The sequence below is a fragment of the Lytechinus variegatus genome, chromosome 10 (genome assembly GCF_018143015.1).
Source record: "Lytechinus variegatus isolate NC3 chromosome 10, Lvar_3.0, whole genome shotgun sequence".
In the NCBI taxonomy this organism is placed as follows: Eukaryota; Metazoa; Echinodermata; class Echinoidea; order Temnopleuroida; family Toxopneustidae; genus Lytechinus; species Lytechinus variegatus.
Window position 1 is genome coordinate 15910328 of NC_054749.1, and position 27842 is coordinate 15938169.

Consider the following 27842-nt stretch of genomic DNA (forward strand, 5'->3'; position numbering starts at 1 on the left):
CCCCCTTTTTGGTCACGCATGTGTACAGCAATACATTTGACTGGCCCACCCCCCTCCCTCGAGGCCCGGGCGCTCCTAAATCAATTCCACAAACAAATAAAGATAAAAAAGAGAGAAAAGATAGAAAAGGGAAGGGAAAGATCATTTTGTAATTATGGGTAAAAGTGCATCACAAAATTGTATGCTCGCTTGACACGTCCGATCCGCTTTATAGAAATTTGTTCCAGCCCCCTCAAACTTTGCGGCTCATTTAATTACGCTAAATTTCATGGAGATCTTTCTGTAAGCCTTGAATTTGTATTTTCAAAAGTAGATGGCCGAAAAACGAACGATTTGGTAGGAAGCTTTGTAATTGCGACATCATTTTTCTTGGTCGCTTTCGCTTTTATTTGAAAGAATAATCCTTAGAAAGAAAACGAAAACATATCAAAGCATAGGTATAACATAGAGATATATGATTAGTGTATAGTTTCCGAGGTATACTCATAATAAAGTACTTGGGTGATGATGTGTTGTGCAATACCCTGACTTTTCAACTAGCGCCCTCTTCCATCTGGGTGCCAATTAATTGTCTTGGGTTAGTTCATTCTAAAATGGGGGTAACATGGGTCACATTAAACATATATTTATAATTATCACCTCAAAAGAGATAAAAATACAAAACTTACTCTATTTTATTATCATTTAATTATGAAATTGAATTAATTCGATATTAAATTCTCTACTTTAATTGATTTTTGTAAACATTTACTTTATATTGAATGAATTATTTTTGTTCTGCCTCCTATTCTATGAATTAGAATAGCCTGTACACATGCGCAAGATATCTTCGACAAGCAAGCTAGCTAGCTCGGAAGAACATACAGCTGCCCCGAATCTCCAAAAATACGCCTATTTTCAACGATGTTCAAAGGATTTCCTGTTATCCAGCGAATTTTTCTGACATTTCGATGAGTTTCATCATCTGCTGGTCGAGCATAAGAACACTCCCATCGATGGTTCGTGGAGAGAAAATGCGTTTACCAAGAGCGAGATTATCAAGAACTTGTCTCGGACCGCAAGTCGCATGTAAAGTGACATTACGTGGTTTATGTGCATAACAAACGAGAGTTTCTTCTGTTTTGAAGACCGAAGTGTGTGTTGGTGAATGTGAAATCTTACCCGGTGGAGTCAGCTTACATAACAACACTGCACTGCAACAATCTGCGTCGCGTTGGCCTCGATTCTTTCAACTTTTTTATTTAGCCAATCCCAGGGCCTTTACCTTGACTCTGTACTCCCGAGGTAGAATTCTCACTTGAAAAAATATTTGTCAATTTACTTGCCCTCCACTCAAATTGTCTAATTTCTAGTTTTTAAAAACGATCTAGGTTTTTATTTATTTTCATGAATTTTTACCCTATTCAGTATTCTTTTTAACTGATCGTGGATGTGATTTTGTTTATTCATCTGTATTCTGTGCAATATTGTTAGGTATGCAGGCCTAAAAACATTTTTAGGATCGGCCTAACATTACGCTACGAATGATCCTTCCTTGATAATTGATTGGAGACTTATAATAATTGATGACTTATGAGTGTTCGTGAACTGAGAGAAAAACTACAATAACAATCCATATTTTGTGTTTCTGGATCTAACTTAAGTTAGCTGCTAGAAATTATAAGTGCAGAATGACCTGAATTTCTTGTGTGTTCCAAACTGAAATCTACTGTGAAACCAGGAATTAGCATCATTTTCAAAGAGAAAGAACAATAATTGTTGGTAAAATGGCAGCCATTGTGACAAATTTCCTACCGGATTCCCCAAGTCAGGACAACCTGAAATCTCCGACGACACCTACTACTCCAAGCTCTGTCTTCCCTGGTATGGGAGAATGCAACCTTTTTTCACCCGAGGATACAACCAATGGAGATGATCCGCTGATGGGAGAACTGAATGCTAAGGTGATTTCTGGAATTGGAATTGCAAAATGTCCCAGTTAACTTGTTTTTATTTAGACTAAATTAATTGTAAAAAAAGATTGCAAGACTTGACTACATTCATATTTCTGTGTTACTGTACCAGTAGGTGCACAATGAATTATGCTATAAAAAGTATGGTATTCATATGCACATTAATTGCTCAGCGAATAGGCATATGAACATTTCTGTTCTTTTGTAATCTACTTTTAACTTGTAAGTTAAAGAATCGCTGTAACAATAGTTTTTATCTCAATAAAATTTAAACATCCAGGCATGATCTTTTAATTTCAACTACTATATGGCCTGTATATTTTAACAGAACAAAATCAAATTACATGTGCTTTAATTGAAAAGGAAAATCTGCTTTTATATCACAATTAATGCAGCTGAAAACACTCCGTCTATCGAAAAGGACGCATGTGTTGGTTCCGTGTATATGTAGGAGAGTAACAACATATGCACTTTAAAACCATTACACTATTCCGATTTGTCAAATAGTAGGGTGTTCATCCAATGAATTCCACCTGCCGGTCCCGGCAAAATTCAGGTCAAGTCAATCTTGATGTTCATATGCCATAATAATCAATATAATGTTTGTTGGCATTTATGGAAAGATGACAGTCATTTTCTTTTGTTATTTTTGTGAACATGGAAATTAATGAACTTTTAGGGCTACATGTAATCTATTGTACTGTGAGATATTCAAATTTGATTGATCTGCATATAAGAAAGAAACATTGTAAATTTTCTTTTGGTATTTGAGAAAATCTGTAAAAAAAATGAAATACAACTTAATTTTTTTAAATGTATTAATTATACTAGGACAAGCTGGTATGTCCATCTGATACTGTGTATGAAGCTATTCTGAAGCAGCTGGAAGAAAGACTGGAGGAAGGTCAAGGAGAAACAATCTATACTGTTGGGCAAGGAGGTAAAACAACCAAATCTTTTATTTTTCAGACGAATCAATGCTAAACTTAAATATTGTTTTTGGATATTTATGGTAATGAATTTACATCAAAAATTTAATTAGATAACTTGTCTGATCAAAATATATTTTTGTCTTGTTTATAACACACTTTCAAGCATGAAATACATGTAGGCTAAAAATTTCAGGATATGATCTTGTCAGTAACTTCAAAGTAAGTGCTGAAAACCTATTTGAAATAACATCAAACAAAAATTACAAAACAGCCAGAGAAATGCAATATCTAATTATCTATAATCTTTGGTTAAAATGCATTACTAATACTATTCTTTGTAATATTAAAACAATGTTCAGTGATCTGACCCTTAACCAAAGCTTTCTTAAGACAGTCTAATGGCTTTCACAATGTTTTTTTTTTCGAATTTCCAAATTAGGGAGATTTATCTTAATACGATGTTCATTTTTTTGTATGAAAATACAAAAGTGTAGAAGTTCATTACTCATAGGAAGTCATTTTTTTGTAAATCAAACATGGAAAGTTTTGAAAGGAAGCAAAGATGATGCATGAATTGAATCATCTCAATACATTAAAGTTCAGATAAATGATTTTTTTTCCATTTTTATGATTATGGTACTGAGTTGTCACTAGGAGCTGTATAGCAAAGTTTGTTGTTATGGGTAAGAGTGGTATTGCACAATCTTGCACCAGCCCACTCAGCTGACAGCTTCCTGTTCAAAGTGTACTGTGAAAGATTATTAGTCACATGACTTGTGAGTCAAGGACAAAGAAACTTTGATTGTTTGTAGGCTTGATATTGCACAATATTACAGCAGCCAAAATGTGATGTACATGCATAATGAAAAAAATGAATGACTAAATAATTAAACTAAATTTGCCAAGAAACTTTGACTCTACTTTATAATTTCTATTGATGGTATTAATACACTTTGTGAGGTAATGCATGACATTAATTGGAAAGATCAAGTCAATGATCATGAACTTTTGTTTTTCTGCTTTCATTGAAACCAACATTTAGTCAGGATGAACTTCCCATCTAAACCAGCACATTGAATATTTTCCTTGTATTGCATTATGATTTGCTCCACATAAAATCTTTTGTGTAGCAGATTTTTACAAATGACTTCTGGGGCCCGTTGCATAAAACTTTTTACCTGAGAAAACTCAGGTTGTTTTTACCGGAGTTTTTGCCCTGTGTTAAAGTCAATGGCAGAAATCAGAGTAACCTTAGTTTTCAGTTTTTACCAGAGTTTTCTCAGGTAAAAAGTTTTATGCAACAGGCACCAGTTTACAGTTAGAAAGCTTACATGTATCTCTTTTGACAAAAAATGTGGATCAAATTTGATAGTTTGTACATATACATGTAGGTTAAAAAAATACAAGAATACATGTATATGGAGGGGCCATACAATTTTCAAACGAGACTACAAAGTTTCAGTACATATATCCTTTCTTTGTTTTGACATGCTATTTTCCCCCTCTGCTCTGTTATCTGCAAGGTGATGGGACCAAGAGTGGATTGAGTCCTGATGAGGTGGCGGCATCGGCAGCAACCCTGGAACGGATGGCACAAAGTATAGAGGCTGATGTGGTGCTGTTGAGAGAAAGGGACGTTGAGAATGGAACAGTGGCTGATTACCTGGTGAGAAGAAGAGCAGATGATGAAGACTTCTATGAAGTCAGGTACGTTCTGAACAATAAAGTCCAGGGTTCAAACCCCACTGCAGCACTTGCATCCTTTGAGAAGGCATTTATTTGCACTTCCTACTTTTCACCCAGGTGTAGTGACTGGGTATCTGATGGGAAGAAACTTGTTGAATGCTGTAGTGCCTGATCAGCATAGATTCCTTAAGCTGTGGTAATAGTATGCAGGACTTTGAAACAATGTATTGACAGTTATATACATTTTTTTTGCATTGTATTAATGTGATTCATTTTTTATTCAGATCATTTTGACACATACATACTTCACACTTGGATTCTTATCTGGATTTCTAATAGTCTTTACAGAAAAGTGACTTTATCCATGGTGAAAGGACTTAGGAGATAAAAGATTAGTGAGAAGGTTGGATGCAGAATGTCTTTCGCATGAAAGAAGTATAAAAAGAAAGAGGATAATATTTGATTATGTTAGGAGGGTAACTTTAAAGGGATAGTCCAGGCTGGAAATATTTACATCTCAATAATTAGAGTAAATTTCACAGAGCAAAATGCTGAAAATTTGATCAAAATCGGATAACAAATATTCAAGTTATTGAATTGTAAAGATTTGCATTATTCTGGTGAAACAGTTCTGGGCATGTCTTTATGAATATTTATTAGGTGGGCTGATGATGTCATATCCCCACTTGTTTTTTTTTTATATTTTATTGTATGAAATTAGGTTTATTCAATAATTCAACATTTTTTTACCAAGAACTAAAACAATTGGATTTACAACTGATTAAGGTAATTAGTTATTCATTGTCACAATTTTTTTCATTGTAATGGAGACACATTATTTACACATGTATGAAGAAATGAAACATGATTTCATGTAATAATGTAAGAAAAAAATGAAAGTGGGGATATGACATCAGCGCACCTAATTAATATTCATGACAATGTGCCTACAACTGTCTTCACAAAATATTGATAAACTTTAAAATTCAATAACTTTGCTTTTTGTCATCCGATATTGATAAAAATTTCAGCATTTTGCTCTGTGAATTTTACTCTATTTATTCAGATATAAGTATTTTCAGCCCGGACCATCCCTTTAAGAAATTTTGTATTGGTGAAATCTGACTTACACCTGTTTGATGTTGGTAAATATTCTAAGCAAGAGTTCATATGCCTAAGTATTTGAATTCAGGTGCCTACGGATTGCCATGCAGTGGAAACAGGCTCCAGCAGTGGAAACAGGCTCCAGTAGTGATTCTCTTCTATGATCATTTACCACGGGTACTTAACCCTTTAACTTCTTTCATGACAGGGTTGCAGTAGTGGGCAATGTGGATGCAGGGAAGAGTACTCTGCTTGGTGTATTAACCCACGGTGAACTGGACAACGGGAGGGGATTTGCAAGACAGAAGCTCTTCAGGCATAAACACGAGATGGAATCGGGAAGGACAAGCAGCGTAGGGAATGACATATTGGGATTCGACAGCAAAGGAGAAGTAGTCAACAAGCCAGATTCCCACGGTAAGCTTACATATAAGGGAGGTGTAATGTGTTTTATAAAGCTGTTGTAAGTTATGCAATTTCTTTTTTTTTCCTCTTATGACACTTTGTGTAAAATGTTTATGAGTTGGATATATTAAAGTAACTTTGGCCTGTACATGTGATACAAAGAGATGTAGGTGATACATGGGCTATCTACTCAAATTTAACAAGAATCCAAGGTCATGTAATAATTTCTGTGCTGCAGCCGAACCGCCGAACCGAACGGAAGTTCGCCGAACTTGGCACTTCCGAACCGGACCGAACCGAACCGAACTCAAAGGCCTGGTTCGGAAGTTCGGTAAAAAAAAGTATGTTTGTATGCAATGCGTGAATGCGATGACTACATAGATTTAAGTATAAAATCAATAAAATATATATTGGTTAGTGATTGTGCACAAAGAGAATTCCACTCAATATATTTTTAAAATCCACTATGATAGCTCCCATCTTGTCTTTGATTGAACTGTTATCAACTTGAGAATATTTTATTAACATAAATATATTTTTTCTTGATAAAATGAGGGGGCATTTTGAAGCTAAACTCGGTATAAAAGTGTGGTGTATTTACGTATTGCCGTAATCGATCGTGATCGTAATCGGACCTAATCATTTTGTTTTAATAAAGAAAAAGAACCAGACATAAATTCATTCCTCGTAAATGACAAAGTATGACAGTTTCGGTCTCGTGTTTGATTAAATTTTTATCATTTTCAATTTTTTTATAAACATGAATAGGCCTGGGAGTAAACATCGATTGATCGAATGGTTCGATTGGCATGCCGCCAATCACCAATCGATTAGCAAAATTTACACTAATCGAATGTTCGGCAGATCCCGATTATGACGTTGGGATACCTCTAATACCCAAGTAATAAAAATAAAATGACAAGAAAACAATGATGACAGCTGTTTTTTACAGGTTTAAAAATTATGTTACCGAGGTAATGTTTCAAAAATTATCAATGATTGTATCACATTCACAGTTACATACCAACATGATAGCGCTCCGAAAATGTTAATCCCACCCGACCTTGCCCTCATACACAAAATAAGTCATTGTGTGCGTGCACAATAATAAGTAAACACATAACCAGCTCACTTGAGCTGATTGGACCTTCGGATAGCCAATGAAACTTTGGGAAACAAAGAAGCGGAAGGCATGTGGTTCCCTTATCAGGAAAGGTCATGACTTCAGAAATGAATTGACCCCTCCCCCATCTGTGTGTGTGTGTGCGTGTGAGGGAAAGAGAGAGGGAAGGATAGGGGGTGGGAGCCGGAGAATTTCTTTCATGTTTCAGAACAATGCAACTTTTTTTATATCCCCCTCAACCAATGAAAACTACATTCCAACACGCGCCCGCCTTCACCAGTACTTTCTCGACTAGTCTCCAAAAATAGACCCAGTTATACATGTAGGTTCAAATGATAAAAAAAATCGTTATTTTGAAAGGTACAGTATTTCACATGAAATATTTTTTTTTAATACATGTGTAGCATCGTGGGCAGTGCCACAAGTGGAGGCGGGGACATGGTGTGGGCAAGGGATGAAAATTTTCAAGTGAAATGCTCCACCTGGGCTCAGTCTCAAAGAATATACTTCATGAATGAGTTGTTTACGTCTTTGGACTCGGCGGGGCTGATTCATTTATATGCAGGGGTGTGGCACTTGGAGGGATGAATGCATAATACCAGGGTACCAGTATTAATTTAGGAAAGATTTTCATTGGGACAATAAACTGAAAGATTTAATCTCATTTCATGAAGTTTCTTTTGATATAAAAAAATCATGGAGAAGGGGGAAAAGGGCCTCATTTATGCTAAACATGTGACTTTGATGGAGATTTCTTCATGGGGGGGGGGGGGGGTCACCATAAAGTAGGACAACTATTGTGACTTAAAAGACGTAATTCCCGACGAGCAATCGAATCATTCAATTATTTTTCCAGGAAATAATCGAATGGTAATAATGACAATCGTCCCAGGCCTAAACATGAATATATTTTTTCCTTATAAAATGTGGGGACATTTTAAGCTTAACTCAGTTAAAAAGTGTAGTTGAATTACGTATTGCTGTAATCGGATTCGGATGTACATTTAACTGAAAAGACATAAATTAATTCCTTGTGATTGACAAAGTAATGGTAAAGTATATTCCACCTTCTGAAATTTCCATATTAATATAAAAGATAAATAAATAAGAGATGAAGGAATGAGGGTGAAAAAAACAAAAAAGATAAAAATTCAAACCAAATCAACGCATGTTCCCTGATCGATGTTCCGGAAATGGTTGGTAAGGAAAGTTGAAACAGGAAGTCCAAACAACCTGCTCTCGGTCGCTATTATACAGGTAAAATTCGTATTCCAAACTTGAAACGTTTTTCCATTGTCAATATTTTCTTAAAAGTGGTTTAATCTGGCCAATTACTGAGAATGAAATGATAAATTATCAGTTCCGTCTTAGTTCTGACGATCAACGCCGAGTGATTTCACAACACTGAAATATGCAGTACAGTCCCATGTACTCATTTTCGTGTTAGAAATATGTTTGAAGTCACGTAGCGTCGATCTTTCTGGACCAAGAATGGACTGATATTTATCTTTTTAAAGTAATTCATTGACCAGATTTTACCACTTTTCAGAAAATAGGGACTTTCTAAAACACTCGTATTCTTTGGAATGTGAATTTTACCGGTATAATAACAGTTGAGTGGAGGTTGTTTGTCTACTATTTCGACATTCCCGATCAACACTTTCCAATTTGAGAAGCTGCGTTGGCAATGACATCGTAATCGATCATGATCATAGCTACATGAAATAATCGTGAAAAAAATATTCTAATCTTTGTAATTCTGTTTCTGTCCTGATTCTCTCGTTATCAATATTTTTTTCTTTTGATTTTTTTTATTTTCATTTTAAAAATGAAAGTAGAAATGACTTATTTTTTGTTAATTAAAACAAAAGAAAGTTCAACAATTATCTTAACTATTCTTTTTAGAAACAAAATTTATTATTAATACATGACGGATCATGCACGAGATTACTTGTTTGTAGGTCGGCGGTCTTTATTTTTTATGTGTTAAATTTAATTTGGCATTTATTGCCGAACCCCGAACCGAACCAAAGTTCGGAAAAAAATTGCCGAACCCTGCCGAACCGAACCGAACCCGAACATGCCGCCTGACTTGCAGCACTATCATGTAATAATTTCTGTGATAGTGTGAACCTATGGCATTATTGATCCGATTTGAAAGTCTATAGAGAGATGACAGTAGTTAGAATTGAGTTTGATAGGTAATGACAGCAGTCGGTAGGTCCAAAAAAGTGGCTTCTAGGCCCGTTTCGGGTACACGTGTACACGCACGGTCAAGTCAGTGCACGTGTAATAAATTCCATCACCGTGTACACGGTAGCATCTGTATAAAGCTTGCATGGGACTACAAAGTCGGTGAACAAGCTCACAGCCTCACATTAAATCTTAGTTCTCAGACACTGCACATGTTTTAATTACTAATATGTCAATATATTTCAATTAATCTAGAGTGGGTTTACTTCCAAAATCGCCGATTTAATCCACATTCATTCTGGAGACTCAAGTTTTTGTATCACGAAATGGGTCTGCTCCGGTCTCGAAAGATCGAAAGCGTTGCTCAATCACACTCAGAGCCAATTTGAGAATCACCAATTGCGACAGCGATCATTGCTTCAACTTACGTGTTATACGCTCGTACACATGTGCTACAAGCCTACAAACAAATGCTCTTCAAACAAAATAATGAAAATCGATCGATAACTTCAGTTACACTTAATTCTGCAGCGATCTATGCATGCATGTACGGTACAGTATACAAAATGCGCATCCAACGAGCGTCGGCGCTAGCTAGGGCCCTGCACTGATTTTCTTTTGCATTCTTTATTAAATTAATGCGCTGCTAAGCCGAGTAAACTTTTAATTTGCACCAATTTTTGTGGATTGATACTTCAAACTTCTCAGGTAAGCTTTAAAACCGTGACTTAGGCTATATAGACCCCTTTTTATGAAATGTTGATGCGGGTCCGTGTCTACATGAAAACATAACTCGCTCTCAGTGTTTACAACGTGTATACGACCGAAAAACACGCCGTGTACACGTGCATCAAATATGGACTTTCAAAACGGGCCTACCTACTTTCATCCAAGTGATATTAGCGACTAAAGAAGTTTTGCATATTTAATGAGCTTGATGTGGACCAAGCCACCTCTTTTAATTCGGTCATTGCTGCTCTCAATATACATCAAATTTCATGATTTTGGTATCATGGTATAGAAGAAGAATCATTCTTTCAGGTCATGTGTTTGAATTTATTTGTAATATTTTTGTAATATAGGTGAAACTTTTGATTTGAAATATGCTACAAAATAATCATTTTCACCTGACAAAAGTTGTTGTTGTTTTCAATTTGCAAATGAAAACAGAGGAAGAAAATTAAGTTTTGATGCACATTTGCAGGCCTGAAATTCACTTATCAAAATATTTTATATATACAAAATAAATTGCCAATATGAAAGAGAAACATTTACTCTGTCCAATTGGATGAAGTACATGTAGGTAAATTCTTAGAGAAAAAAAATCTCATGATTTACAAGATTTTGCATGGAGGAGGATTCAGCCATGAGAGGATTTGGATGAATCTGTCCTATTTGCTCATTAGCTTTATAGAGACATGCGGTCTGACTGGACAGTGAACAATAAAAAGTTTGTCAAACTAAAAATCTCTGCCTCAAGTTTCAACATGCAAATGACATGATCTGACCAATGTGATGATGTAATATTTTTCTAAGTACCGGTAGGAATTTAAGTGCAGATTTTAGTCACACTTGAATCTTTGCATAATACAATCACACATAACATTTCCTTAACCCTATCTAAGCCGGGGTATTTTGGGGGTTCATATGGCCGGGGGGGGGGGGGGCCGTCAACCGCGCGATCGCGCCGAAAATTGGCATGCAGTTTGTCTGGGATATAATCTATAAAATTGTATAGTAATTTTTTTCATGCGAATTGTTAATATGTAAAAATGCTAATTTATGCGTAATTAGTATTCAAAATCATGCTTTTTCCTTGAACTCCATATATAAAGCTCCAAATGTTCTAATTTTTGGCATAGAAACTCTTTGTGATGTTCTTAGCAAGTGTACATGAAAAAAATTGTGATATCAGATCAATTTCTTATGTATTTCTTTGTTTTTTGGACCTTTTGTTTTTCATTGTTTTTTCAATGAAATGGTTGGAGACTCTTGTAAGATCATAAACAGCATAAAATACATACATTTAGGCCAGCAAAACTAAAAATAATCATACATTTATGATTTTTGGTTGAAAACACTATTTACATTGACTTTGTACACGAAATCACGTTTTTGAGCAATTTTTGGTCTGACATGCACTTACATAATGTTGAGTAACTTTGGAACCGCGTACCCGGGTGACGCAAAATTGGTCTCAAAAGTTGCACAAGACTTGAAAGTAAAAAGTCAGTGAGCAGCACGGTCGAAAAATTTTGCGCGGCGAAAATATCGTGCGACTCGTTGGGGGGGTGCTTCCAAGCCCTCCCCCCGGCCTAGATAGGGTTAAAGTATTTAACATACGGAAGTGTTCTAATTATTGTGAATGATTAAGTTAGATAACAATTTTTTTTTTGCTGTATCAGGTGGGAGTCTGGACTGGGTAAGGATCTGTGAGAATTCATCCAAAGTGATCACCTTCATTGACTTGGCTGGCCATGAGAAATACCTGAAAACAACTGTCTTTGGCATGACGGGTCATGCACCAGACTTTGGCATGCTCATGGTAAGGAATACAATGTCATTCTTGATTATAGATATGCTATTCTTAAATCTCTAGAAACTGAAGTCAAATGCACTAGGGATAGGTTGATGAGGGCCCAATGACCAAAAACTAGATAGTTTAAATGAAAAACAAAAAAAGAGATGTTGTCCATCATCCCTGGCCTAGATTTACTATTAGGTTAGTGCCTGGCTTGCAATGAATATAGACTCTGCCGAGTCTTCATCATTTCTCCTGACATGCCCGATAGGACTGATTTTGATTGGGCTGAGGAGTCTAGCCCCATTTCATAAAAGTCACTATGGTAGCAAGTCTTGCTGGAATGTCAACTACCATGGCAACAGTGGAACTTCTGCATTTTGATTGGCTCTTTTTCCAGCAAGAGTTGCTATTATACAGTGTTGCAACTTTTTACGAAGTGGGGACCCAGGTGTCTATCTGAACTATCGGATATGTCTTTCAGTGAAATGCTCCCAGTTTCAAAGTAATTGATCTATATACTCTGATTTACAGGTTGGCAGCAATGCTGGAGTGATCGGTATGACCAAGGAGCACCTGGGTCTTGCCCTGGCCCTGAGCGTCCCAGTCTTTGTGGTGGTCACCAAGATCGACATGTGCCCTCCCAATGTCCTGCAGGATACCCTAAAACTCCTGCAGAGGATACTGAAGTCTCCTGGCTGCAGGAAGATACCTGTCCTCGTCAACAGCAAGGAGGATGTCGTCATGATGGCTACTAACTTCAGCTCGGAGAGGTACTGAATCTTGAGATAAATCTTGAGTGAAGTGGAACCACTGAGGAATCCACCATGTATTTACCTCATCCTTTGCCCACTGGAACCCTGTTGTTTTGTACAAAGTATTTGTTAGTTCATGAGCTTAAAACAGACTCAATAAAAAAATAGATAATAATAATAATGTAATAATATGTCCATTTATATAGCGCAGTTACTATGTGCATATACTCAACTGCGCTTTGATACTTGATATCAAATTATTACCCCGGCTGTAGCTAAGCTGCCATATTAATAGGCGCTAAAGCGTTCAAGAAATAAATCCTACCGGGTACCCATTCACCTCACCTGGGTCTAGTGCAGCACAACGTGGATAAATTTCTTGCTGAAGGAAATTATGCCATGGTAGGGATTCAAACCCACGACCCTCTGTTTCAAAGTCCGGAAACTAATCCACTGGGCCACAACGCTCCACTGATGATCAATACATAATAATGAATAAATGGATATCTTTAAGAAAGGGTTGTTCTTTACTTTCCTCTGCTCTGGATATTGAATAAGATTTATCGATAATCAGCTAAGCATGTTTGGGCACTTGTAGGAAAATGAATCATTAAGATATTAATCCCAAGGTGTGGTCCCCTGCTTGCTTTAAAGGTCAAGTCCACCTCAGAAAAATGTTGATTTGAATCAATAGAGAAAAATCAGACAAGCACAATGCTAAAGATTTCATCAAAATCGAATGTAAAATAAAGTTATGACATTTCAAAGTTTCGCTTATTTTTAACAAAATAGTTATATGAACGAGCCAGTTACATCCAAATGAGTGAGTTGATGATGTCACTCACTATTTCTTTTGTTTTTTATTGTTTGAATTATACAATATTTCAATTTTTACGAATTTGACGATTAGGACCTCCTTGCCTGAAGCACAAAATGTTAAAATAATGGAATTCCATGTGTTCAGGGAGGAATGAAACTTCATTTCACATGACAATGACAGGAAAATCAAAATATTTCATATTTCAAACAATAAAAAACAAAAGAAATAGTGAGTGAATGACATCATCGACTCTCATTTGGATGTAGCTGGCTCATTCATATAACTGTTTTTGTGAAATGAAGCGAAATTTTGAAATGTCATAACTTTCTTATTTTACATCCGATTTTGATGAAATTTTCAGTGTTATGCTTGTTGAATTTTTCTCTTTTTATTCAAATCAAGTTTTTGTTGGGGTGGACTTGTCCTTTAAGTGTGCACATGAAGGTAATATGTGTTTGAGTGTGTCTATTTGATTCCACTTCTATACACAGTGCGACACATTTTTTAGCATACTGAATGATGTTTATCGTGACTCTAGGGATCAAAGTTGATAAATATAGAGATAAAACAAAATAGAACATAACCTTGTGCTTGATAGTCAATTCTTTAACTTTTCTTGTGATTAATTTTAATGGAGCATTGCAAGTAACTTGCAAAACTTGTCCAAAAATCTATCACTTGTTTTGCAATTAATTGCATATTTGCATTTGGTTGCTGCTTTGCCTCTTACAGGGAGTGTACTTTAATGTGCTTCTGTTACTATTGATTTGTCAGTTGTAAAAATACAACAGAAATTTGCAATTGATTGCATTTTCTTTTTTTTGCAACACCCTCTAAGCCTGTAGAATGTTCTCTTCTCTTTCAGAGTGTGCCCTATCTTCCAGGTGTCCAATGTGACTGGTGAGAACCTAGGCCTACTCAAGATGTTCCTCAACCTGCTGACCACTAGGACGATGTTTGATGAGAATGAACCAGCAGAGTTTCAAATTGACGAGACATACTCTGTACCGGTAAGCAGAAGAAGGGAGTTGAAAGAAAAAATACATGGGGGAGGGGGCTCAGGTGATTTCGCCCCCGAGATGCTCCAAAGAGCCCTGGAAAGTGAAAAAATAAAAAAGGGCCCTGGAAAATCCCATGTATTGCAATGTCAAAGCTTATCCAATTTTGCATATTTAGGAAGCAGGTTGTGAAAAGAAACCCCCGATATGTGTCATCCAGGGGGGGGGGGGGAACTCCTGACACAGTACATCACCCCCACATCTACACCAGTGCTAATTATAGGGTGAACAAATCATGTGGTATCCATTCTACTCTGACCTCCATCCCAGAAATAGTTATCGTAATCCAAAGAAGGCTGTGCTGTTTTGATAAATCATATAGTCTTGAGCCCCAACCACACCCTTCCACTAGAGTTGGAGTTAAACCCTGTGTATAGCTTTGGTAAAGGGTCAATAATGTGATTGATAATCGAATATCGTCTAATATGACAGTCTTACTGAAGCGTAGAGACCGTTAAATATTTTTCCAACTGCACTTCTCTGAGAAAATTTCAAATATTCAAATCTTGGATATATATCTCGGCGATGCTTGTTTTAAGTTAAAAAATGGGCATTCAAGCACTTATAAATTTAGTGATTAGATATACAAAAGTTACAAAGAACATATCTTGAAAGTTTCAGCCCATTCCATGATTTGGAATAGGATTTAATTGAAAGACAAACACACACAGATATTGTAATTTGATCGGGTGACCGGATCAAGTTAAATTTCCATGTAAATTCGCAAAATTTATCCTGTAAAACACATTTTCATTTCATATCCTCCACATCATAACTGTTATAGGGCATATCCATTCATATTAGCTAGCAATGAATTGGAATAGTGATAGGGGCATTTTGGTGGATTTACCAAAACTAAGCCCCCTTCTTCAAAACCACTGAAACTTAGAAAGGTGGCATTGGATATCCAAACTACTCATTCATGTAGACATTAACCCTAAATCCCCGGGGTATTTTGATTCTTGTCATTCCCGGGGGGGGGCCCCCCTTAAGATCTCGGCTGCCGATCGCGCGAGCGAAGCAAAAATTTGCACGCTGGTGGTGTGCGATGTAATCTTCAAGGCTGTATGGTAAAATTTTCCAAAATAATGAGATTTTATTTTATATGAATTAATTATGCTAATTTATGCATAAATCATACTTTTTGCTCTAATTCACTAAATAAAGCTCCTAGAATGCTAATTTTTGGTAAAAATTTTCTTTGTAGCATTCTTAACAATCGTAATTCAAAAAAACTTTGGTTTGGAAATAAATTTCTTATGTATTTTATTGTTTTATGAATTTCTTATGTATTTCTTTGTTTTTTTACTTTTTGTTTTTTATTGTTTTTTCAATGGAAATTGTTCCAGACATAATTCTGATCATAAACAAGGCAAAATTAATTAAGTTTAATCAGTAAAAGTAGAAATAATGATACATTTATGAATTTTGGCTACATACGCAATTTGCATTGGATTTGTACATGAAATCACGTTTATGAGCAATTTTGGGTCTGACATGCACTTGCATAATGTTGCGTAATGTCATAACCGCGTACCCGGGCGTCACAAATTTGGTCTCAAAATTTGCGCGAGACTTGAATGTAAAAAGTCAGTGAGCTGCGAGGTGAAAAAATTTTGCGCAGCAGATATATCGCGAAAATTGTTGAGGGGGGGCCATTATGGCCCCCCCCCCCCCCCGGGAGAATTAGGGTTAACCCATGATGCTTAGTTGCTTACACAATTGACCAGGAAATGGATTAGTGGTCATTGATGATTTGGATGAAAAGGATCAATTAATAAAAGGGATAATGGCTATTCATGTATCTCCACACTGTCACTGAACAGTGGATGAGTATCATCTGAATTAAGAAAATCTGCTGGGGTCTTGACAGCTTGCTTTCTTCATTCAGAATATTGAAAACATATGACCTGTTTTATTTAATCATATCTGATTGATACACGTCTGACAAAACTCAAACACACAACACATTACCCAAGACCAATAGAAGTTTTCTAGATCTGCCCTTATTCTAACACAAATTCATAACCCCTTTAATGTTTATATCAATTTCTTATAAATGAGGAAGTGTTAACCAAGTTTTGTAAGTTATGTGACATTTATATCTCAATTTTAGTCCAGTCTGGAAGTCATTGTTGTTGTTTTTAAAAAAATTGTGTCTTATTTTCAATAAATTTGAATTTGGATATTGCTTTAATATACTGTGGTGATTTTAGAAAATGTGAGATGTAGATATAAAGGAGCCAAAAGTAAAAGCAAATCTTGCTTAAAAGCTCTTATGAATATGTAGCGAGAGTCCCATGAAAATATCAACATGACGAGAGAGAGTAGGGGAGTAAACTAAAAAGTAAACAAAAAAGTAAACAAAACGTGTTTGATCAGGCTTTCTACTTCTGAGCCACCATGTCGTGGCCTTCTCAACTTATCAAACTCTTTCATTTCAGGGGCCAAAATTACCTTTGATCTCAATGTAGCATTCATACACAAGATCACAAAGTCTTCACCTTCTCTTTCTTTCTGCAGGGAGTTGGAACAGTCGTATCAGGGACGACGTTAAAGGGAACGGTCAGAATAAATGATGTCCTGGCCCTTGGTCCTGATTCTCATGGTCACTTCCAGCAGGTCATCATCAAGAGTATTCACAGAAAACGTATGCCGGTCAAGATGGTTCGAGGTGGACAAACAGCATCTTTTGCTCTGAAGAAGGTGAGCTAATAATACACAGGGGTGGAACCAAGATTTATTGTTATTTGTTAATTTCTGATGATTAAACTATTTCATATTCCATGTTTTGCGTATTCACCTTAAATAAACCTCCACATTCTCTTTCAAGTAATTGTACTGAATTTTTTCTTTTGTGTAAGCCAGAAGTGATGTAACTGAATTAATTGTTTTAATTTTTATACCGTAGGTGCCTAGGTGGTAATTTACTTTGCATGCTCTTTTCATTTTGATAGTATAATCATATGAAATGAGGAGTGATGATTTCTGTGGATAAAAATCATCTGTTTCTCCTTCTGTTTACAGCAAATCAAACGCTCCCAAGTTCGGAAAGGAATGGTAATGGTTTCGCCTGAAATCAATCCTGTTGCATGCTGGGAGTTTGAGGGTGAAATCCTGGTCCTCCATCACCCAACAACGATAAGCACTCGTTATCAAGCCATGGGTAAGATAACAATTACATTCCTCTATGAAAATAGTGTAACCAGCGGGGTGTTTCATGAAAGATATTCAGCAATGACTAAATCGTCAGCTCTGACAATTTCAGTGAAGTCCTTGGTTTTGATTGGCTGAGAGGCACTGGCCTCTGACTGTTACTATGGTAACTGTCAGAGAAAGTCAACTTGTCTGTGTTGACAACTTTCATGAAATGGTACCTGTTGATAAAGACCACTTAAGAGAGACAAGAAAGATGATGTGTATGCGGAGTTGGTTTTGAGAGAGCAGGTCCCATTTATACATGTTTTAAACGGGGGGGGGGGGGGGGGGGGGGGGGGGGGGGGAAGAGGGGTAAATGGTTCTAGAGAAAACCCATATATGTGGTCTACATGAACAAGTGTTCTGTATCAAAAGGGGGTTGGTACAAGGAATATGCATGTAAAGGGCAGTTCCATGAAATAATCCACCTCTTTGTAAGTTTGACCCCCATCTTCCCAAACTTTTTCTTAACTTCATGAACTACATGTAATCAAGTGGCGATAATTTGAGAGCGTTACGCTTTTTAAAATCTAGCTCACAGTGATGACAAATCATTCAGGAAAGTGCTGTATATATGGGGTCTCATGTATAGTAGAGGAATTGCCATGAAATATGTTGCAACTGGTCTATAGATAATTCAGTCAGTCATGAAGAGGAGAGAATACACCAGAATCGTACATATTAGAATATTTTTTCTTCAAAACATTTCTCTTTTTATTCAATCAGTTCACGTAGGGAGCACACGCCAGACTGCCTCTATAATCTCTATGAGTGTTGATCACTTACGGACGGGAGACAAGGCAACAGTACGCTTTAGATTCATCAAGAACCCAGAGTATCTCAAGGCTGATTGCAGAATGGTTTTCAGGTAGGAAAAGCTACTCTGATATGATTTTATTCACCATCATTAAAGGACAAGTCCACCCCAACAAAAAGTTGATTTGAATAAAAAGAGAAAAATCTAACAAGCATAACACTGACAATTTCATCAAAAATCGGATGTAAAATAAGAAAGTTAGGACATTTTCGATTTTCACTTAATTTCACAGAACAGTTACATGCACATCCTGGCTGGTATGCAAGTGAGGAGACTGTGATGTCATCCACTCACTATTTGTTTTTAATTTCATTATTTGAAATATTCTAATTTTCTCATTGTCAAGTGATACGATTAATTTCTCCCTGAGCATGTAGAATTAGCATTGTTTGATATTATACGGATTAGTCAAGTTGGTCTGACTGTAGAATCTGTAAAATATGAAATATTGTATAATTCAAACAATAAAAAACAAAAGAAATGGTGAGTGATGGACATCATCGACTGACTGGCCTCAATGTGCATATTACTGTTTTGTGAAAAATAAGCGAAACTTTAAAATGTCATTATTTTACATCCGATTTTGATGAAATTTTCAGCACTATGCTAGTTTGATTTTTCTCTATTAATCAAGTCAGCATTTTCCTTGGGTGGACTTGAACTTTAATGAAGTCAGAACCAAGTTTTAACAGACATTGATTCTTGTTGTCCCTCATGCAGACTTTCTTGTAGTAGATCTAGCATAATATCAACTGAAACGATTTTTCAGAAGAAGGGAGGGAATATTCATTCTCTTGATACTTTTAAGGAGTTATGAAAAATAGATGGCCAATTTATGGATGTAGAGATGTGAAATATGAAATTTTAACAAATTTTGGGGAATGTTTTTTTTCTTACGGTCAAGCAGTTGTCAAAATAGGAAAAGGTTTATGCTTTTAACAGTTGTTCGAACACCATATAAACATTTTGACTTGGTATTAGAGGCGTACGATTCACCATATGGGTAGTCCTGAGAAGGATTGTTAGGACGATAAATTATGAAAAGAAGTTGACGAGAAATGAAAATGAAAGAAGTTTAAGATATTGGACTCACCGCGTGATAAGAAATCAAGCTTGGGGTCTGTTGAGAGTCACATGCACTAAATACATATATGGGACCACACACAAAGGTTTAACCTATATTCATATTAGCTGGTTTGGTCATAGATTTCCTTAAGTTTACTATTGATTAATTGATTAATAAAAGTCCTTGAAAGCTCACAAGTTTTGTTCTATCCCTTTTCCCACAACATGAGTTTCCCTTTAAAGCATTTGATAATTTAATATGAATTGGTTTTGAGGAATACATGAGGTACAAATGTTCTTCTCATTGACCCAACAGGGAAGGCAGAACGAAAGCAGTTGGCAAGATCACCAAGATACTTCCCCATGCGCCTGCCACTGAAAACAAACAAAAGCACAAGATCGGCAAAGGGAGGGGGCATCACCACACGGGGCCAAAGCCTTCAGACCATGCCACAGCTGGTGCAGGAAGGGGGACTGGACGTAGGGGGCGTCATAAAGGAAGGGGCGCCGGGGATCTCGGAGCCACTCCGTCTCCTAAAACAACCCTCGTTGTTGGGGCATCGTAATGCTACCTTCAGTCTTCATACATACAGCATGGGAGGGATTTAGTTCATCGTCTTCAAGAAGCAGCCCACCTTTCGAGGGCAGTGCTTGTTAAGTTTTCTGCATACCGTCATATGCATTGATATCTTGTTATTGTGTAAGGCAACCCTTTCCAGACTACATCCTTGTAAACTCAGAATTTCACTGCATAGCGTTATTACAGGCAATTGGTGATAATGCTTACAACTACAATTTTGGAAAACTTTTGAGTTCAAATATTGTGAATCACTATTATTATTTAATGTCATGTGATGTTGCAATGGTGATGAAACTCTCCTAAAAGGCAGAAATTTACACTTTCATATAATACCAAGAGCCGATTATGGCAAAATCTTTTCAGCTTAGGTCTAGGTGTACAATTGTAATTAACCCTGTGCTGTAAGAAAAATCTTAAGGGTTTTGCAGACATGGGCAGCCGCAATCATATAAACTTTATATATGCAAGGACCTCTGTATTATTATTGAATACTTTGAAGACAAGAAAAGCACGGAGAGCTGACGACCAGATGGATGGATGATCTACGTAAAATTACATTTTTGAGAGTACCGTAATATACCCATCTACATGATAGTGTTTAAACATTTATCTTCGAGCCGTCTTGTCACCATTAAATGGAATTTGAGCTATTTTACCAGGAAATTTTATGCATGGAGATAGGTCTAGTGGAGTTAAGTCAGAATCCTTGACGATACGTACAATTGAACATTAAATGGAACAAAATAGAGATGTAATTAGAGGACCATTAACCAGGATGGGTATGTAGGGAGACACTAACAGAATAATTAGGATGTATTAAGCACTCGAATGGGGGGGGGGGGGTGGGTCAATGAAATCAAGTGAAGATATCAAGCTGAAGTTGAGACAAAGTTCTCTTTTTAAATTGCAATGTAGATAGTACATTTGTAGATATTCTCATAACAGATTTTCATTTTTATGCATTTTTTTTCTTCTGTAATTTTGTTTCTTCCAGTTTGAAGTTTTTTTTTTTTTTTTTTTACACGGGAGTGCTCTTGTGTAGATCTTTTGTTGCCTGGACATGTATGATGATAGCCATGAGAATTGCATAGTACAAGTTTTTTTCTTCTCCTTTTTACCCCTCCGACTACAGGACTTGGCCTTGCCTTGCATAGTTTTCTTGTAACCAAGGAGCATGCGGATTGATCAAAACAATGACCTATGCACAAGTGTTGATTGTGTTGGCAAAAATTTAACAAATGCAGTCATTTCAATTGCATATTTGAGCAGGTGTGAGTAAATTATCGGTATTTTGCTTCCCCTGATTTTAGTGCTTATTGTGCCTGTGTTTATAAACCACAAACTACCACAATATTGCAGTTGGTGTTAATGATCTGGATCACGTGAAAGAGAATGCTCGGGACTGAAGTTCATAAGTGAGGCAGCTCATGGCTTCATAATTCAATGGAACAATTGGTACTCTTTGCAAGGTGGGGCCTTGTCCTTTTTCCAATCATATTTATGGGGCTCAAATATTTAGTAGTCAGAGGGTAAATATCGGGAATGAACGCGGCTAGGCGAAACTGCGCAACCTTCAGAAGTGTTGGCAATTCATTAAACGAGGTATCGCAGCTGTGTACAAAACACCATGAGATTGGCTTGTAGATCAAGACAGGAATTGACATGAATATCATGGTCAAATTAATTTTTTTTTCTCAGACTTAACTGATTAAAGGTGCAAAATGCATTTTAACAGATATTTTTAATATCATACACATCTGTTAAATTCAAAGATATATTTATTGCATACTCGCGTGTAGTACAAGAGTTCAACATTCTTATGAATCAACATCTCTGTAATTGAGCCCTTTTTTCATTTTATTATTCATGAATAGGTTTGTTGCTTATTATATGCACTTTAGACTTACTTTTTTGCTATAATTCTGTATTTTCATCTTTTATTTCATTTTCCTTTTATTGGGGTTAACATGAGAACATTCACTGATATTCTGATAAGCAGGCCTTACTTGGGAGAAAGGGAAAACATGTTACTGGCTACTATGAAATTAATAACATAGCTGCCATGAGATTAATATGAATCACATTGAAATCTAAATTATGATAGAATAAAGAATGAAAACAATTATAAATATTTGCAGTCTACTAAATCAGTGAAATATTTGGAAACAATCATTTGAATTCATATCAGATAGAGAAAAAAAGAGGGAGATGAATGTGTGGCAAGATATGAAGCAGTTATTAGTTTATGCCAAAATAAATGTTCATTGTATTATTAGAACAAATGTTTGTATTTCTCAAAATTCACTTCTGAAATCGTGAATGAGAGGGAAGAAAGAGAGAAACAGTGATTGAAAGGAAGGGTACCGTACGAGAGGAAAGGAGAGAGAGAGAGAAAGGGACAGAGGGGGACAGAAAGACTTGACTTGGGTAGCTTCACCAATTCATTAAAGTACAGCAGGCTCTTTATAAGTCAATCGCCAGAGTCAGCATTTTTTTCAGACCATATGTATAACATTTTGATTAATCTTAAGCCCAGCTCGCACTTGACCACACAATTGAACCAAGATCTGATTACAAGTTGTCAATTGCATCTCCATGGCACCTCTTCATGTTTACTTTGCACTGCAGCAGCAGATGCAGGTTGGTGCACATTGCGATTTGTTGCAATTCGATCTTGGTGCAATCGCGTTGCAGTGTGTGCTGGGCTCAAGTCAACATTGACTTTAGTCAAACAGACTTCTGTGGTCCCCAAGAGATGACTATACAGACTTGCCAACCATTGGGAATGAAAAATTGTATTCTGTGATAAAAACTGCATTTTCCCCCAAATTGCTGTATTTCATAATAAAATAGGCACTGGTATTCAGATAGCAGGCCTGCTAACATTTGAAAATAAGATAAGGAGTCCCAATTGCGGTGCTCAAGCTGCATGCAAGCTAAAATGCACACTGCTCTTGCAGATGAAAAAAACAAACATTTAACTTTCAATGTTTGTTTTTTTCATCTGCAAGTGCAGTGTGCATTTTAGCTTGCATGCAGCTTGAGCATGCAATTTGAAATGTGTATATCTCACCCCGGTTTTAACAAAATGATTAAAAAAAAATTTAGTTGAAATTACATTCATCCAATAACCATATTTGTGTAAGTTTTATGAAAGAGATTTAGAGATGATTTTTCTCAAACTACGATTTTGTAAAAAAAAAGATGTAAACACAAAATCATATTCTTTAAAGAAAAAACTTGCTGTCGTATTTTGGTTGCACAAATGTACTAAATACGCCCAAAAACTACTGGTTGGCAGCTCTGTACATTGTCCTCCCTGGCCCGTATTCTTAACACTGGATTAATTCAAACTCCGGTTTTAAATTGTGGTTTATCTATGGATGACCAATTGTGACATATATCTCTTAACAGTAGAGGTTCAACCATCAGCTGATTTGACTCTAATAATTGTTAACTGTCTGGGAATGGCAAATAAGATAGTTGTCTTCACAATCAAAAAATTGGGGGAAAAGGACAGTAAACATAAACATACGAATATGTAAATAACATTTAACATTTTGGCTTTCCATAATTCCAGTGAATACGGGCCTCTGAATCCAAAATTTCCTACTTCTATGCGTCTTGCACTATTAAATTAACATTGGGGAATATAAATATAGTGTAACAAAGTGGCAATGCCCCATTCATAATTTTTCAACCAAATACATGTAACCTGTCTGGAATTTGACATTCACTAGTATATTTCACTCATCCACTTGGTCATGCACGTGTAAGCACATATCAATGGCATAAAAAAATCACTCGTTTAGAAGTTATGAGGGCCATTTTGGGGATTAGCAACGCATAATTTTGAAAATATTTCTCTGGTAAAAGAGTGCCATTAATCCACTGTTTGAACACCATCTGACCCAGCCTCAGAAAACATCCACTGAAAATAATCCACAGACATGTTTATTCAAATTGTATTTGAAGCTTTATTCACTTTAAACAATATGAATGAAGTACAAGACGTCAATTTTTCAAGATTTTGGCTGATCTTGCAGTGAAGTTTTCACAATTACACAGTAATGGTGAAATAAAGGAAAGCAAAAAAAAATTGTTCTGCAGTTCAGGATGAATAAAATCGTCACACTGCTTGCAAAGAATCTGAAGTTAGGTTCTATTTGAGCCCTGAGATTGAACACGGGCACATCCAATGTACAATTCAATCTTATCCTGTCAAAACACCATGCACATGATGAGATGGAAGCCCGGGGGAGGGGGGGCACTCATATATAGGGTGGTGTGAAAAACCGGGTCTACTGAACGGGATTGCAGTACAGTATTTTGAGCGGGAAGGGGCGGCTTCTGGACAGAACTTTTGTCATCTAGAGAACTGAAAATTTGGTCTGGAAAAGGGGGTCATCAAAGTGGCACATCCCCGTACCAACAACATACTTCATTGCTCCCCCCCCCCCGATGGAAGTATACAACTTTTGCATATTTTCACTCGAACTCGGGGATAGACTCCATTTTTGACACTCATTTTTTTTTATTTTTTGTCATTCGTCATATGCATTGGCGCAAGGATGAATTAGAAAAAAATTATCAATTATTTTTAGAAAACAAGCTAAATCGTGTAAATGGGATAAAACTTCATTTCCAACATTTCTACGCTATCGATTTCATTTCAGTGGCGAAAGTTTGAGGGTTTTTGGCGGTATGTGTAGATGAATGCAATAGAATCCCTGGCTTCATGGAGGGTAAGCATGTTAGAAAATGAAGCCAAATCGTGGTTTTGGGTACCACTCGTAGATTTGTGTACGCGCACTTGTGTACAAAGTGAATGGAGGTGGAAATGGGGAACCGTGCGTGTGACTGAATAAAGCGCTGCTGTATGAAGTGAACAGTGGTTCCCAATATCACAATAATGCCGAAAATGATTTTTACTCTCTCGAAGCCTCCGGACTAGTTGCACTGTACAAGCAAAATGTTAATGTTTAAAAGAATAACTCACTTATAGATTGCTTCCCTTTGTCTGCTTGAACCATCTCCATAATAAAGCAACTTGCTCTTTCAATGTTTGCTGCTCACATGGTGTGATAGTCCTAAGTCTGCCAGGATGCCACTGCTAAAGATTTCTTATGCACACAGGTGAATAGGCAATAACACAGATCCGTGATACGCTTATAAAAACTGCACATGAAATAAATCACCAACTCCAGCACATCATCGTTGGTACAATAAGAGATGATGCATAATGCCTATCTTTATTAGAAGCAATCACCAACACAGACAGTGTATGGACATGCTCTTGTTGATTCATTGTTCCATAAAAAAATAGACCAGGAAAGCATTTCATGAGGCACATAGTGAGTGATTTTCCCTGACAACTGTTACAAGCTACTGCAAATCCTTGCATGTGATTGGCTGGAAGAAAATAACTCGGTGATAATCACCGAATAAACTTTTCATGAAACACTACCCAGTTTACTCAACTGTGCAAGTTCTCAAATCCTTTTTGCTTGGCGGGGACTTAGTAACGAAGAATTCCATTCATGCGTTATTCATGGTGAACTACAATAAGCCAGTTCGTAGTTCCTTTCTGCACATGATCAAAAGATTCTACGCATGATCAGAAGGTCATTTGTACTAAAGTGACATGGTGCTTTAAAATCTAATGAGATGAGCACCAACTTTGATGTCTTGATTATTCATATATTCTTTTGAATTGTCATTTTCATTTAAATCCACAAAAAACAACAATACTCCCACGAACGACTGGTATTTCACAGTTTGCAAAGTACATTGTGCAACATGCTAAGATATGCATCTAAAGTAGGAATGCAACAAATGCCTTCATTAAGTGTTTATTTGTGTGCTATTCTAGTCACCTGGTCTATTCAATTTCTTCATCATGCTATGTAAGGCAAGCTTACGTAATATCTTGCTTTGAAATCTGCCTATCATGATGAAAGAAATGAAAGGTCATTTGACCAAAATTGTCCATGAAGTAACTACGAACTGGTCTATACTTGGACTCCAGATGCATTTGCTTCATGTTCAGTCTGGAAATTCTCCAGAATTGGTGGCAACAACTTTTGTTGATTAATGCATAGGATTTGAATGTGGCTTCATGGTCAAGCAGTCTATAGACCAATTCGGTTTGGGTGCTGTTTATTATGGTAATTTCTATTACCAGTAGGGGGGGGGGGCTTCAAGTATACCTAACAGAAAGATAATGTATGCACTGAGATAGCAACACACCTGGCTCATTGAATAACCCATTGAAAATGTTTTTATCCTTCATTGGACCCCCACCCCCGTTATAATGGCTGCCATAAATTGCAGTGATATGAAGTTAAACTTCAAAGCACTGCAAATGCCCGGCCATAACTGGATGGGCTTCCGAAAATGAACAAAATCTCTTTTTACATCGGAAAACACATGACTCATGCATAACCCATTGGGTTATGCGTGAATCATGTGTGCTGCTATGTTACTGAATAAATTATCTACTGTTAATAGGTATCATTAACAGTCCCCAGTTATAAATTGATCAGTACTTGTTTCTCTGCCCACAGCATTCAATAAATCCCTTCACGCTAGTAACCCATTCCTGCATGGGTTATCTAGTTGACTGTCTGACCTGGAGAAATTCGTGTTCCAAGGTAAGGCCTATAAAATGTTATGTTGCCATAATAATAATAGGCGGCATTTATATAGTGCCATCTATCTAGAGATAATCTATTTCTGAGGCATATTGTTATTATCATTATTAACCCGGCTTTAGCTCGAGCTTTATTTCAGCACTCAGTACATCCATTCAAGAAATTAATCCTGCCGGGTACCGATTCAGCTCACCATGTGGGTCAATTTCTTGCTGAAGGAAAACACGCCATGGCTGGGATTTGAACCCATATCAGATTGAAAGACGAGAGTCGTAACCACTAGACCACGCCACCCCCACATCATCAAAGCGACCATAAAATGCAACAAGGTCGCCATTTTTTTTTATAGCAGACCCAAATAAACAAATGCAATGTTTTTGTGAGATTTGCTCAAATTTATATTCAATGGCTTAAAAAGAACTTAAATATGCATGAGGTTTGACTGCATAAATAAATCAACCGGCACATGCAGTGTAGCAGCAAAGGTAACTAAAAAAAAAAAATGGTCTGACCAACCCAACTTTCCTATTTTGGACCTATCGGGCCAAAATAACCAGCGGCGGACCGTGATCCGGAGGAGACAAAGCATTGGAGGGGCACAGCATTGTTCACAAACAATACAGTGCCCCTCCAATGCTTTGTCTCCTCAGGGTCATGGTCCGCCACTGAACATAACTTTTTAGGCCAAAGATTCAAACAAGATCCATGGGCTGACAGATCTTTGACCTCTTGACTTCAACACGCTGGAGACCCATTCCATCACAAATGTCAATACAACACTGTTGAATGAAGGTCTCTTGCAGAACATCTAGCATCTGCATCGACATCATCACCGAAGACATTGCCATTTCCACTTTGCATCATATCTTCCCTTTCAGTTCCTATGAATATAAATGATAATGAAGGTTGGGGTTGCAAATCATTTGACAGATATAAATGTTGAGTTGTTGTATAAAATTTATTCACCATTAGCATTTTAT

General features: G+C 36.7%; 2 protein-coding genes across 2 annotated transcripts in view; one reads left to right on the top strand and one right to left on the bottom strand.

The window, feature by feature from the left end:
* Positions 1–832: 832 nt before the first annotated feature.
* LOC121423330 (GTP-binding protein 1-like) lies at positions 833–22487 on the top strand. Its single transcript, XM_041618685.1, has 11 exons — positions 833–1943; positions 2784–2892; positions 4408–4591; positions 5883–6091; positions 11801–11940; positions 12451–12689; positions 14357–14501; positions 17073–17255; positions 17577–17715; positions 18474–18615; positions 19946–22487. The coding sequence occupies exons 1-11, from the start codon at positions 1767–1769 to the stop codon at positions 20193–20195; spliced, it is 1917 nt and encodes a 638-aa protein (XP_041474619.1). The 5' UTR covers positions 833–1766; the 3' UTR covers positions 20196–22487.
* A 3953-nt stretch (positions 22488–26440) lies between these two features.
* LOC121422450 (telomere length regulation protein TEL2 homolog) overlaps positions 26441–27842 on the bottom strand; it is a 36257-nt gene continuing 34855 nt past the window's right edge. The window contains exon 20 of the mRNA XM_041617508.1: positions 26441–27743. Within this exon, the coding sequence (XP_041473442.1) occupies positions 27723–27743 (21 nt within the window). The 3' untranslated portion in view covers positions 26441–27722. The remainder of the gene's footprint in view (positions 27744–27842) is intronic.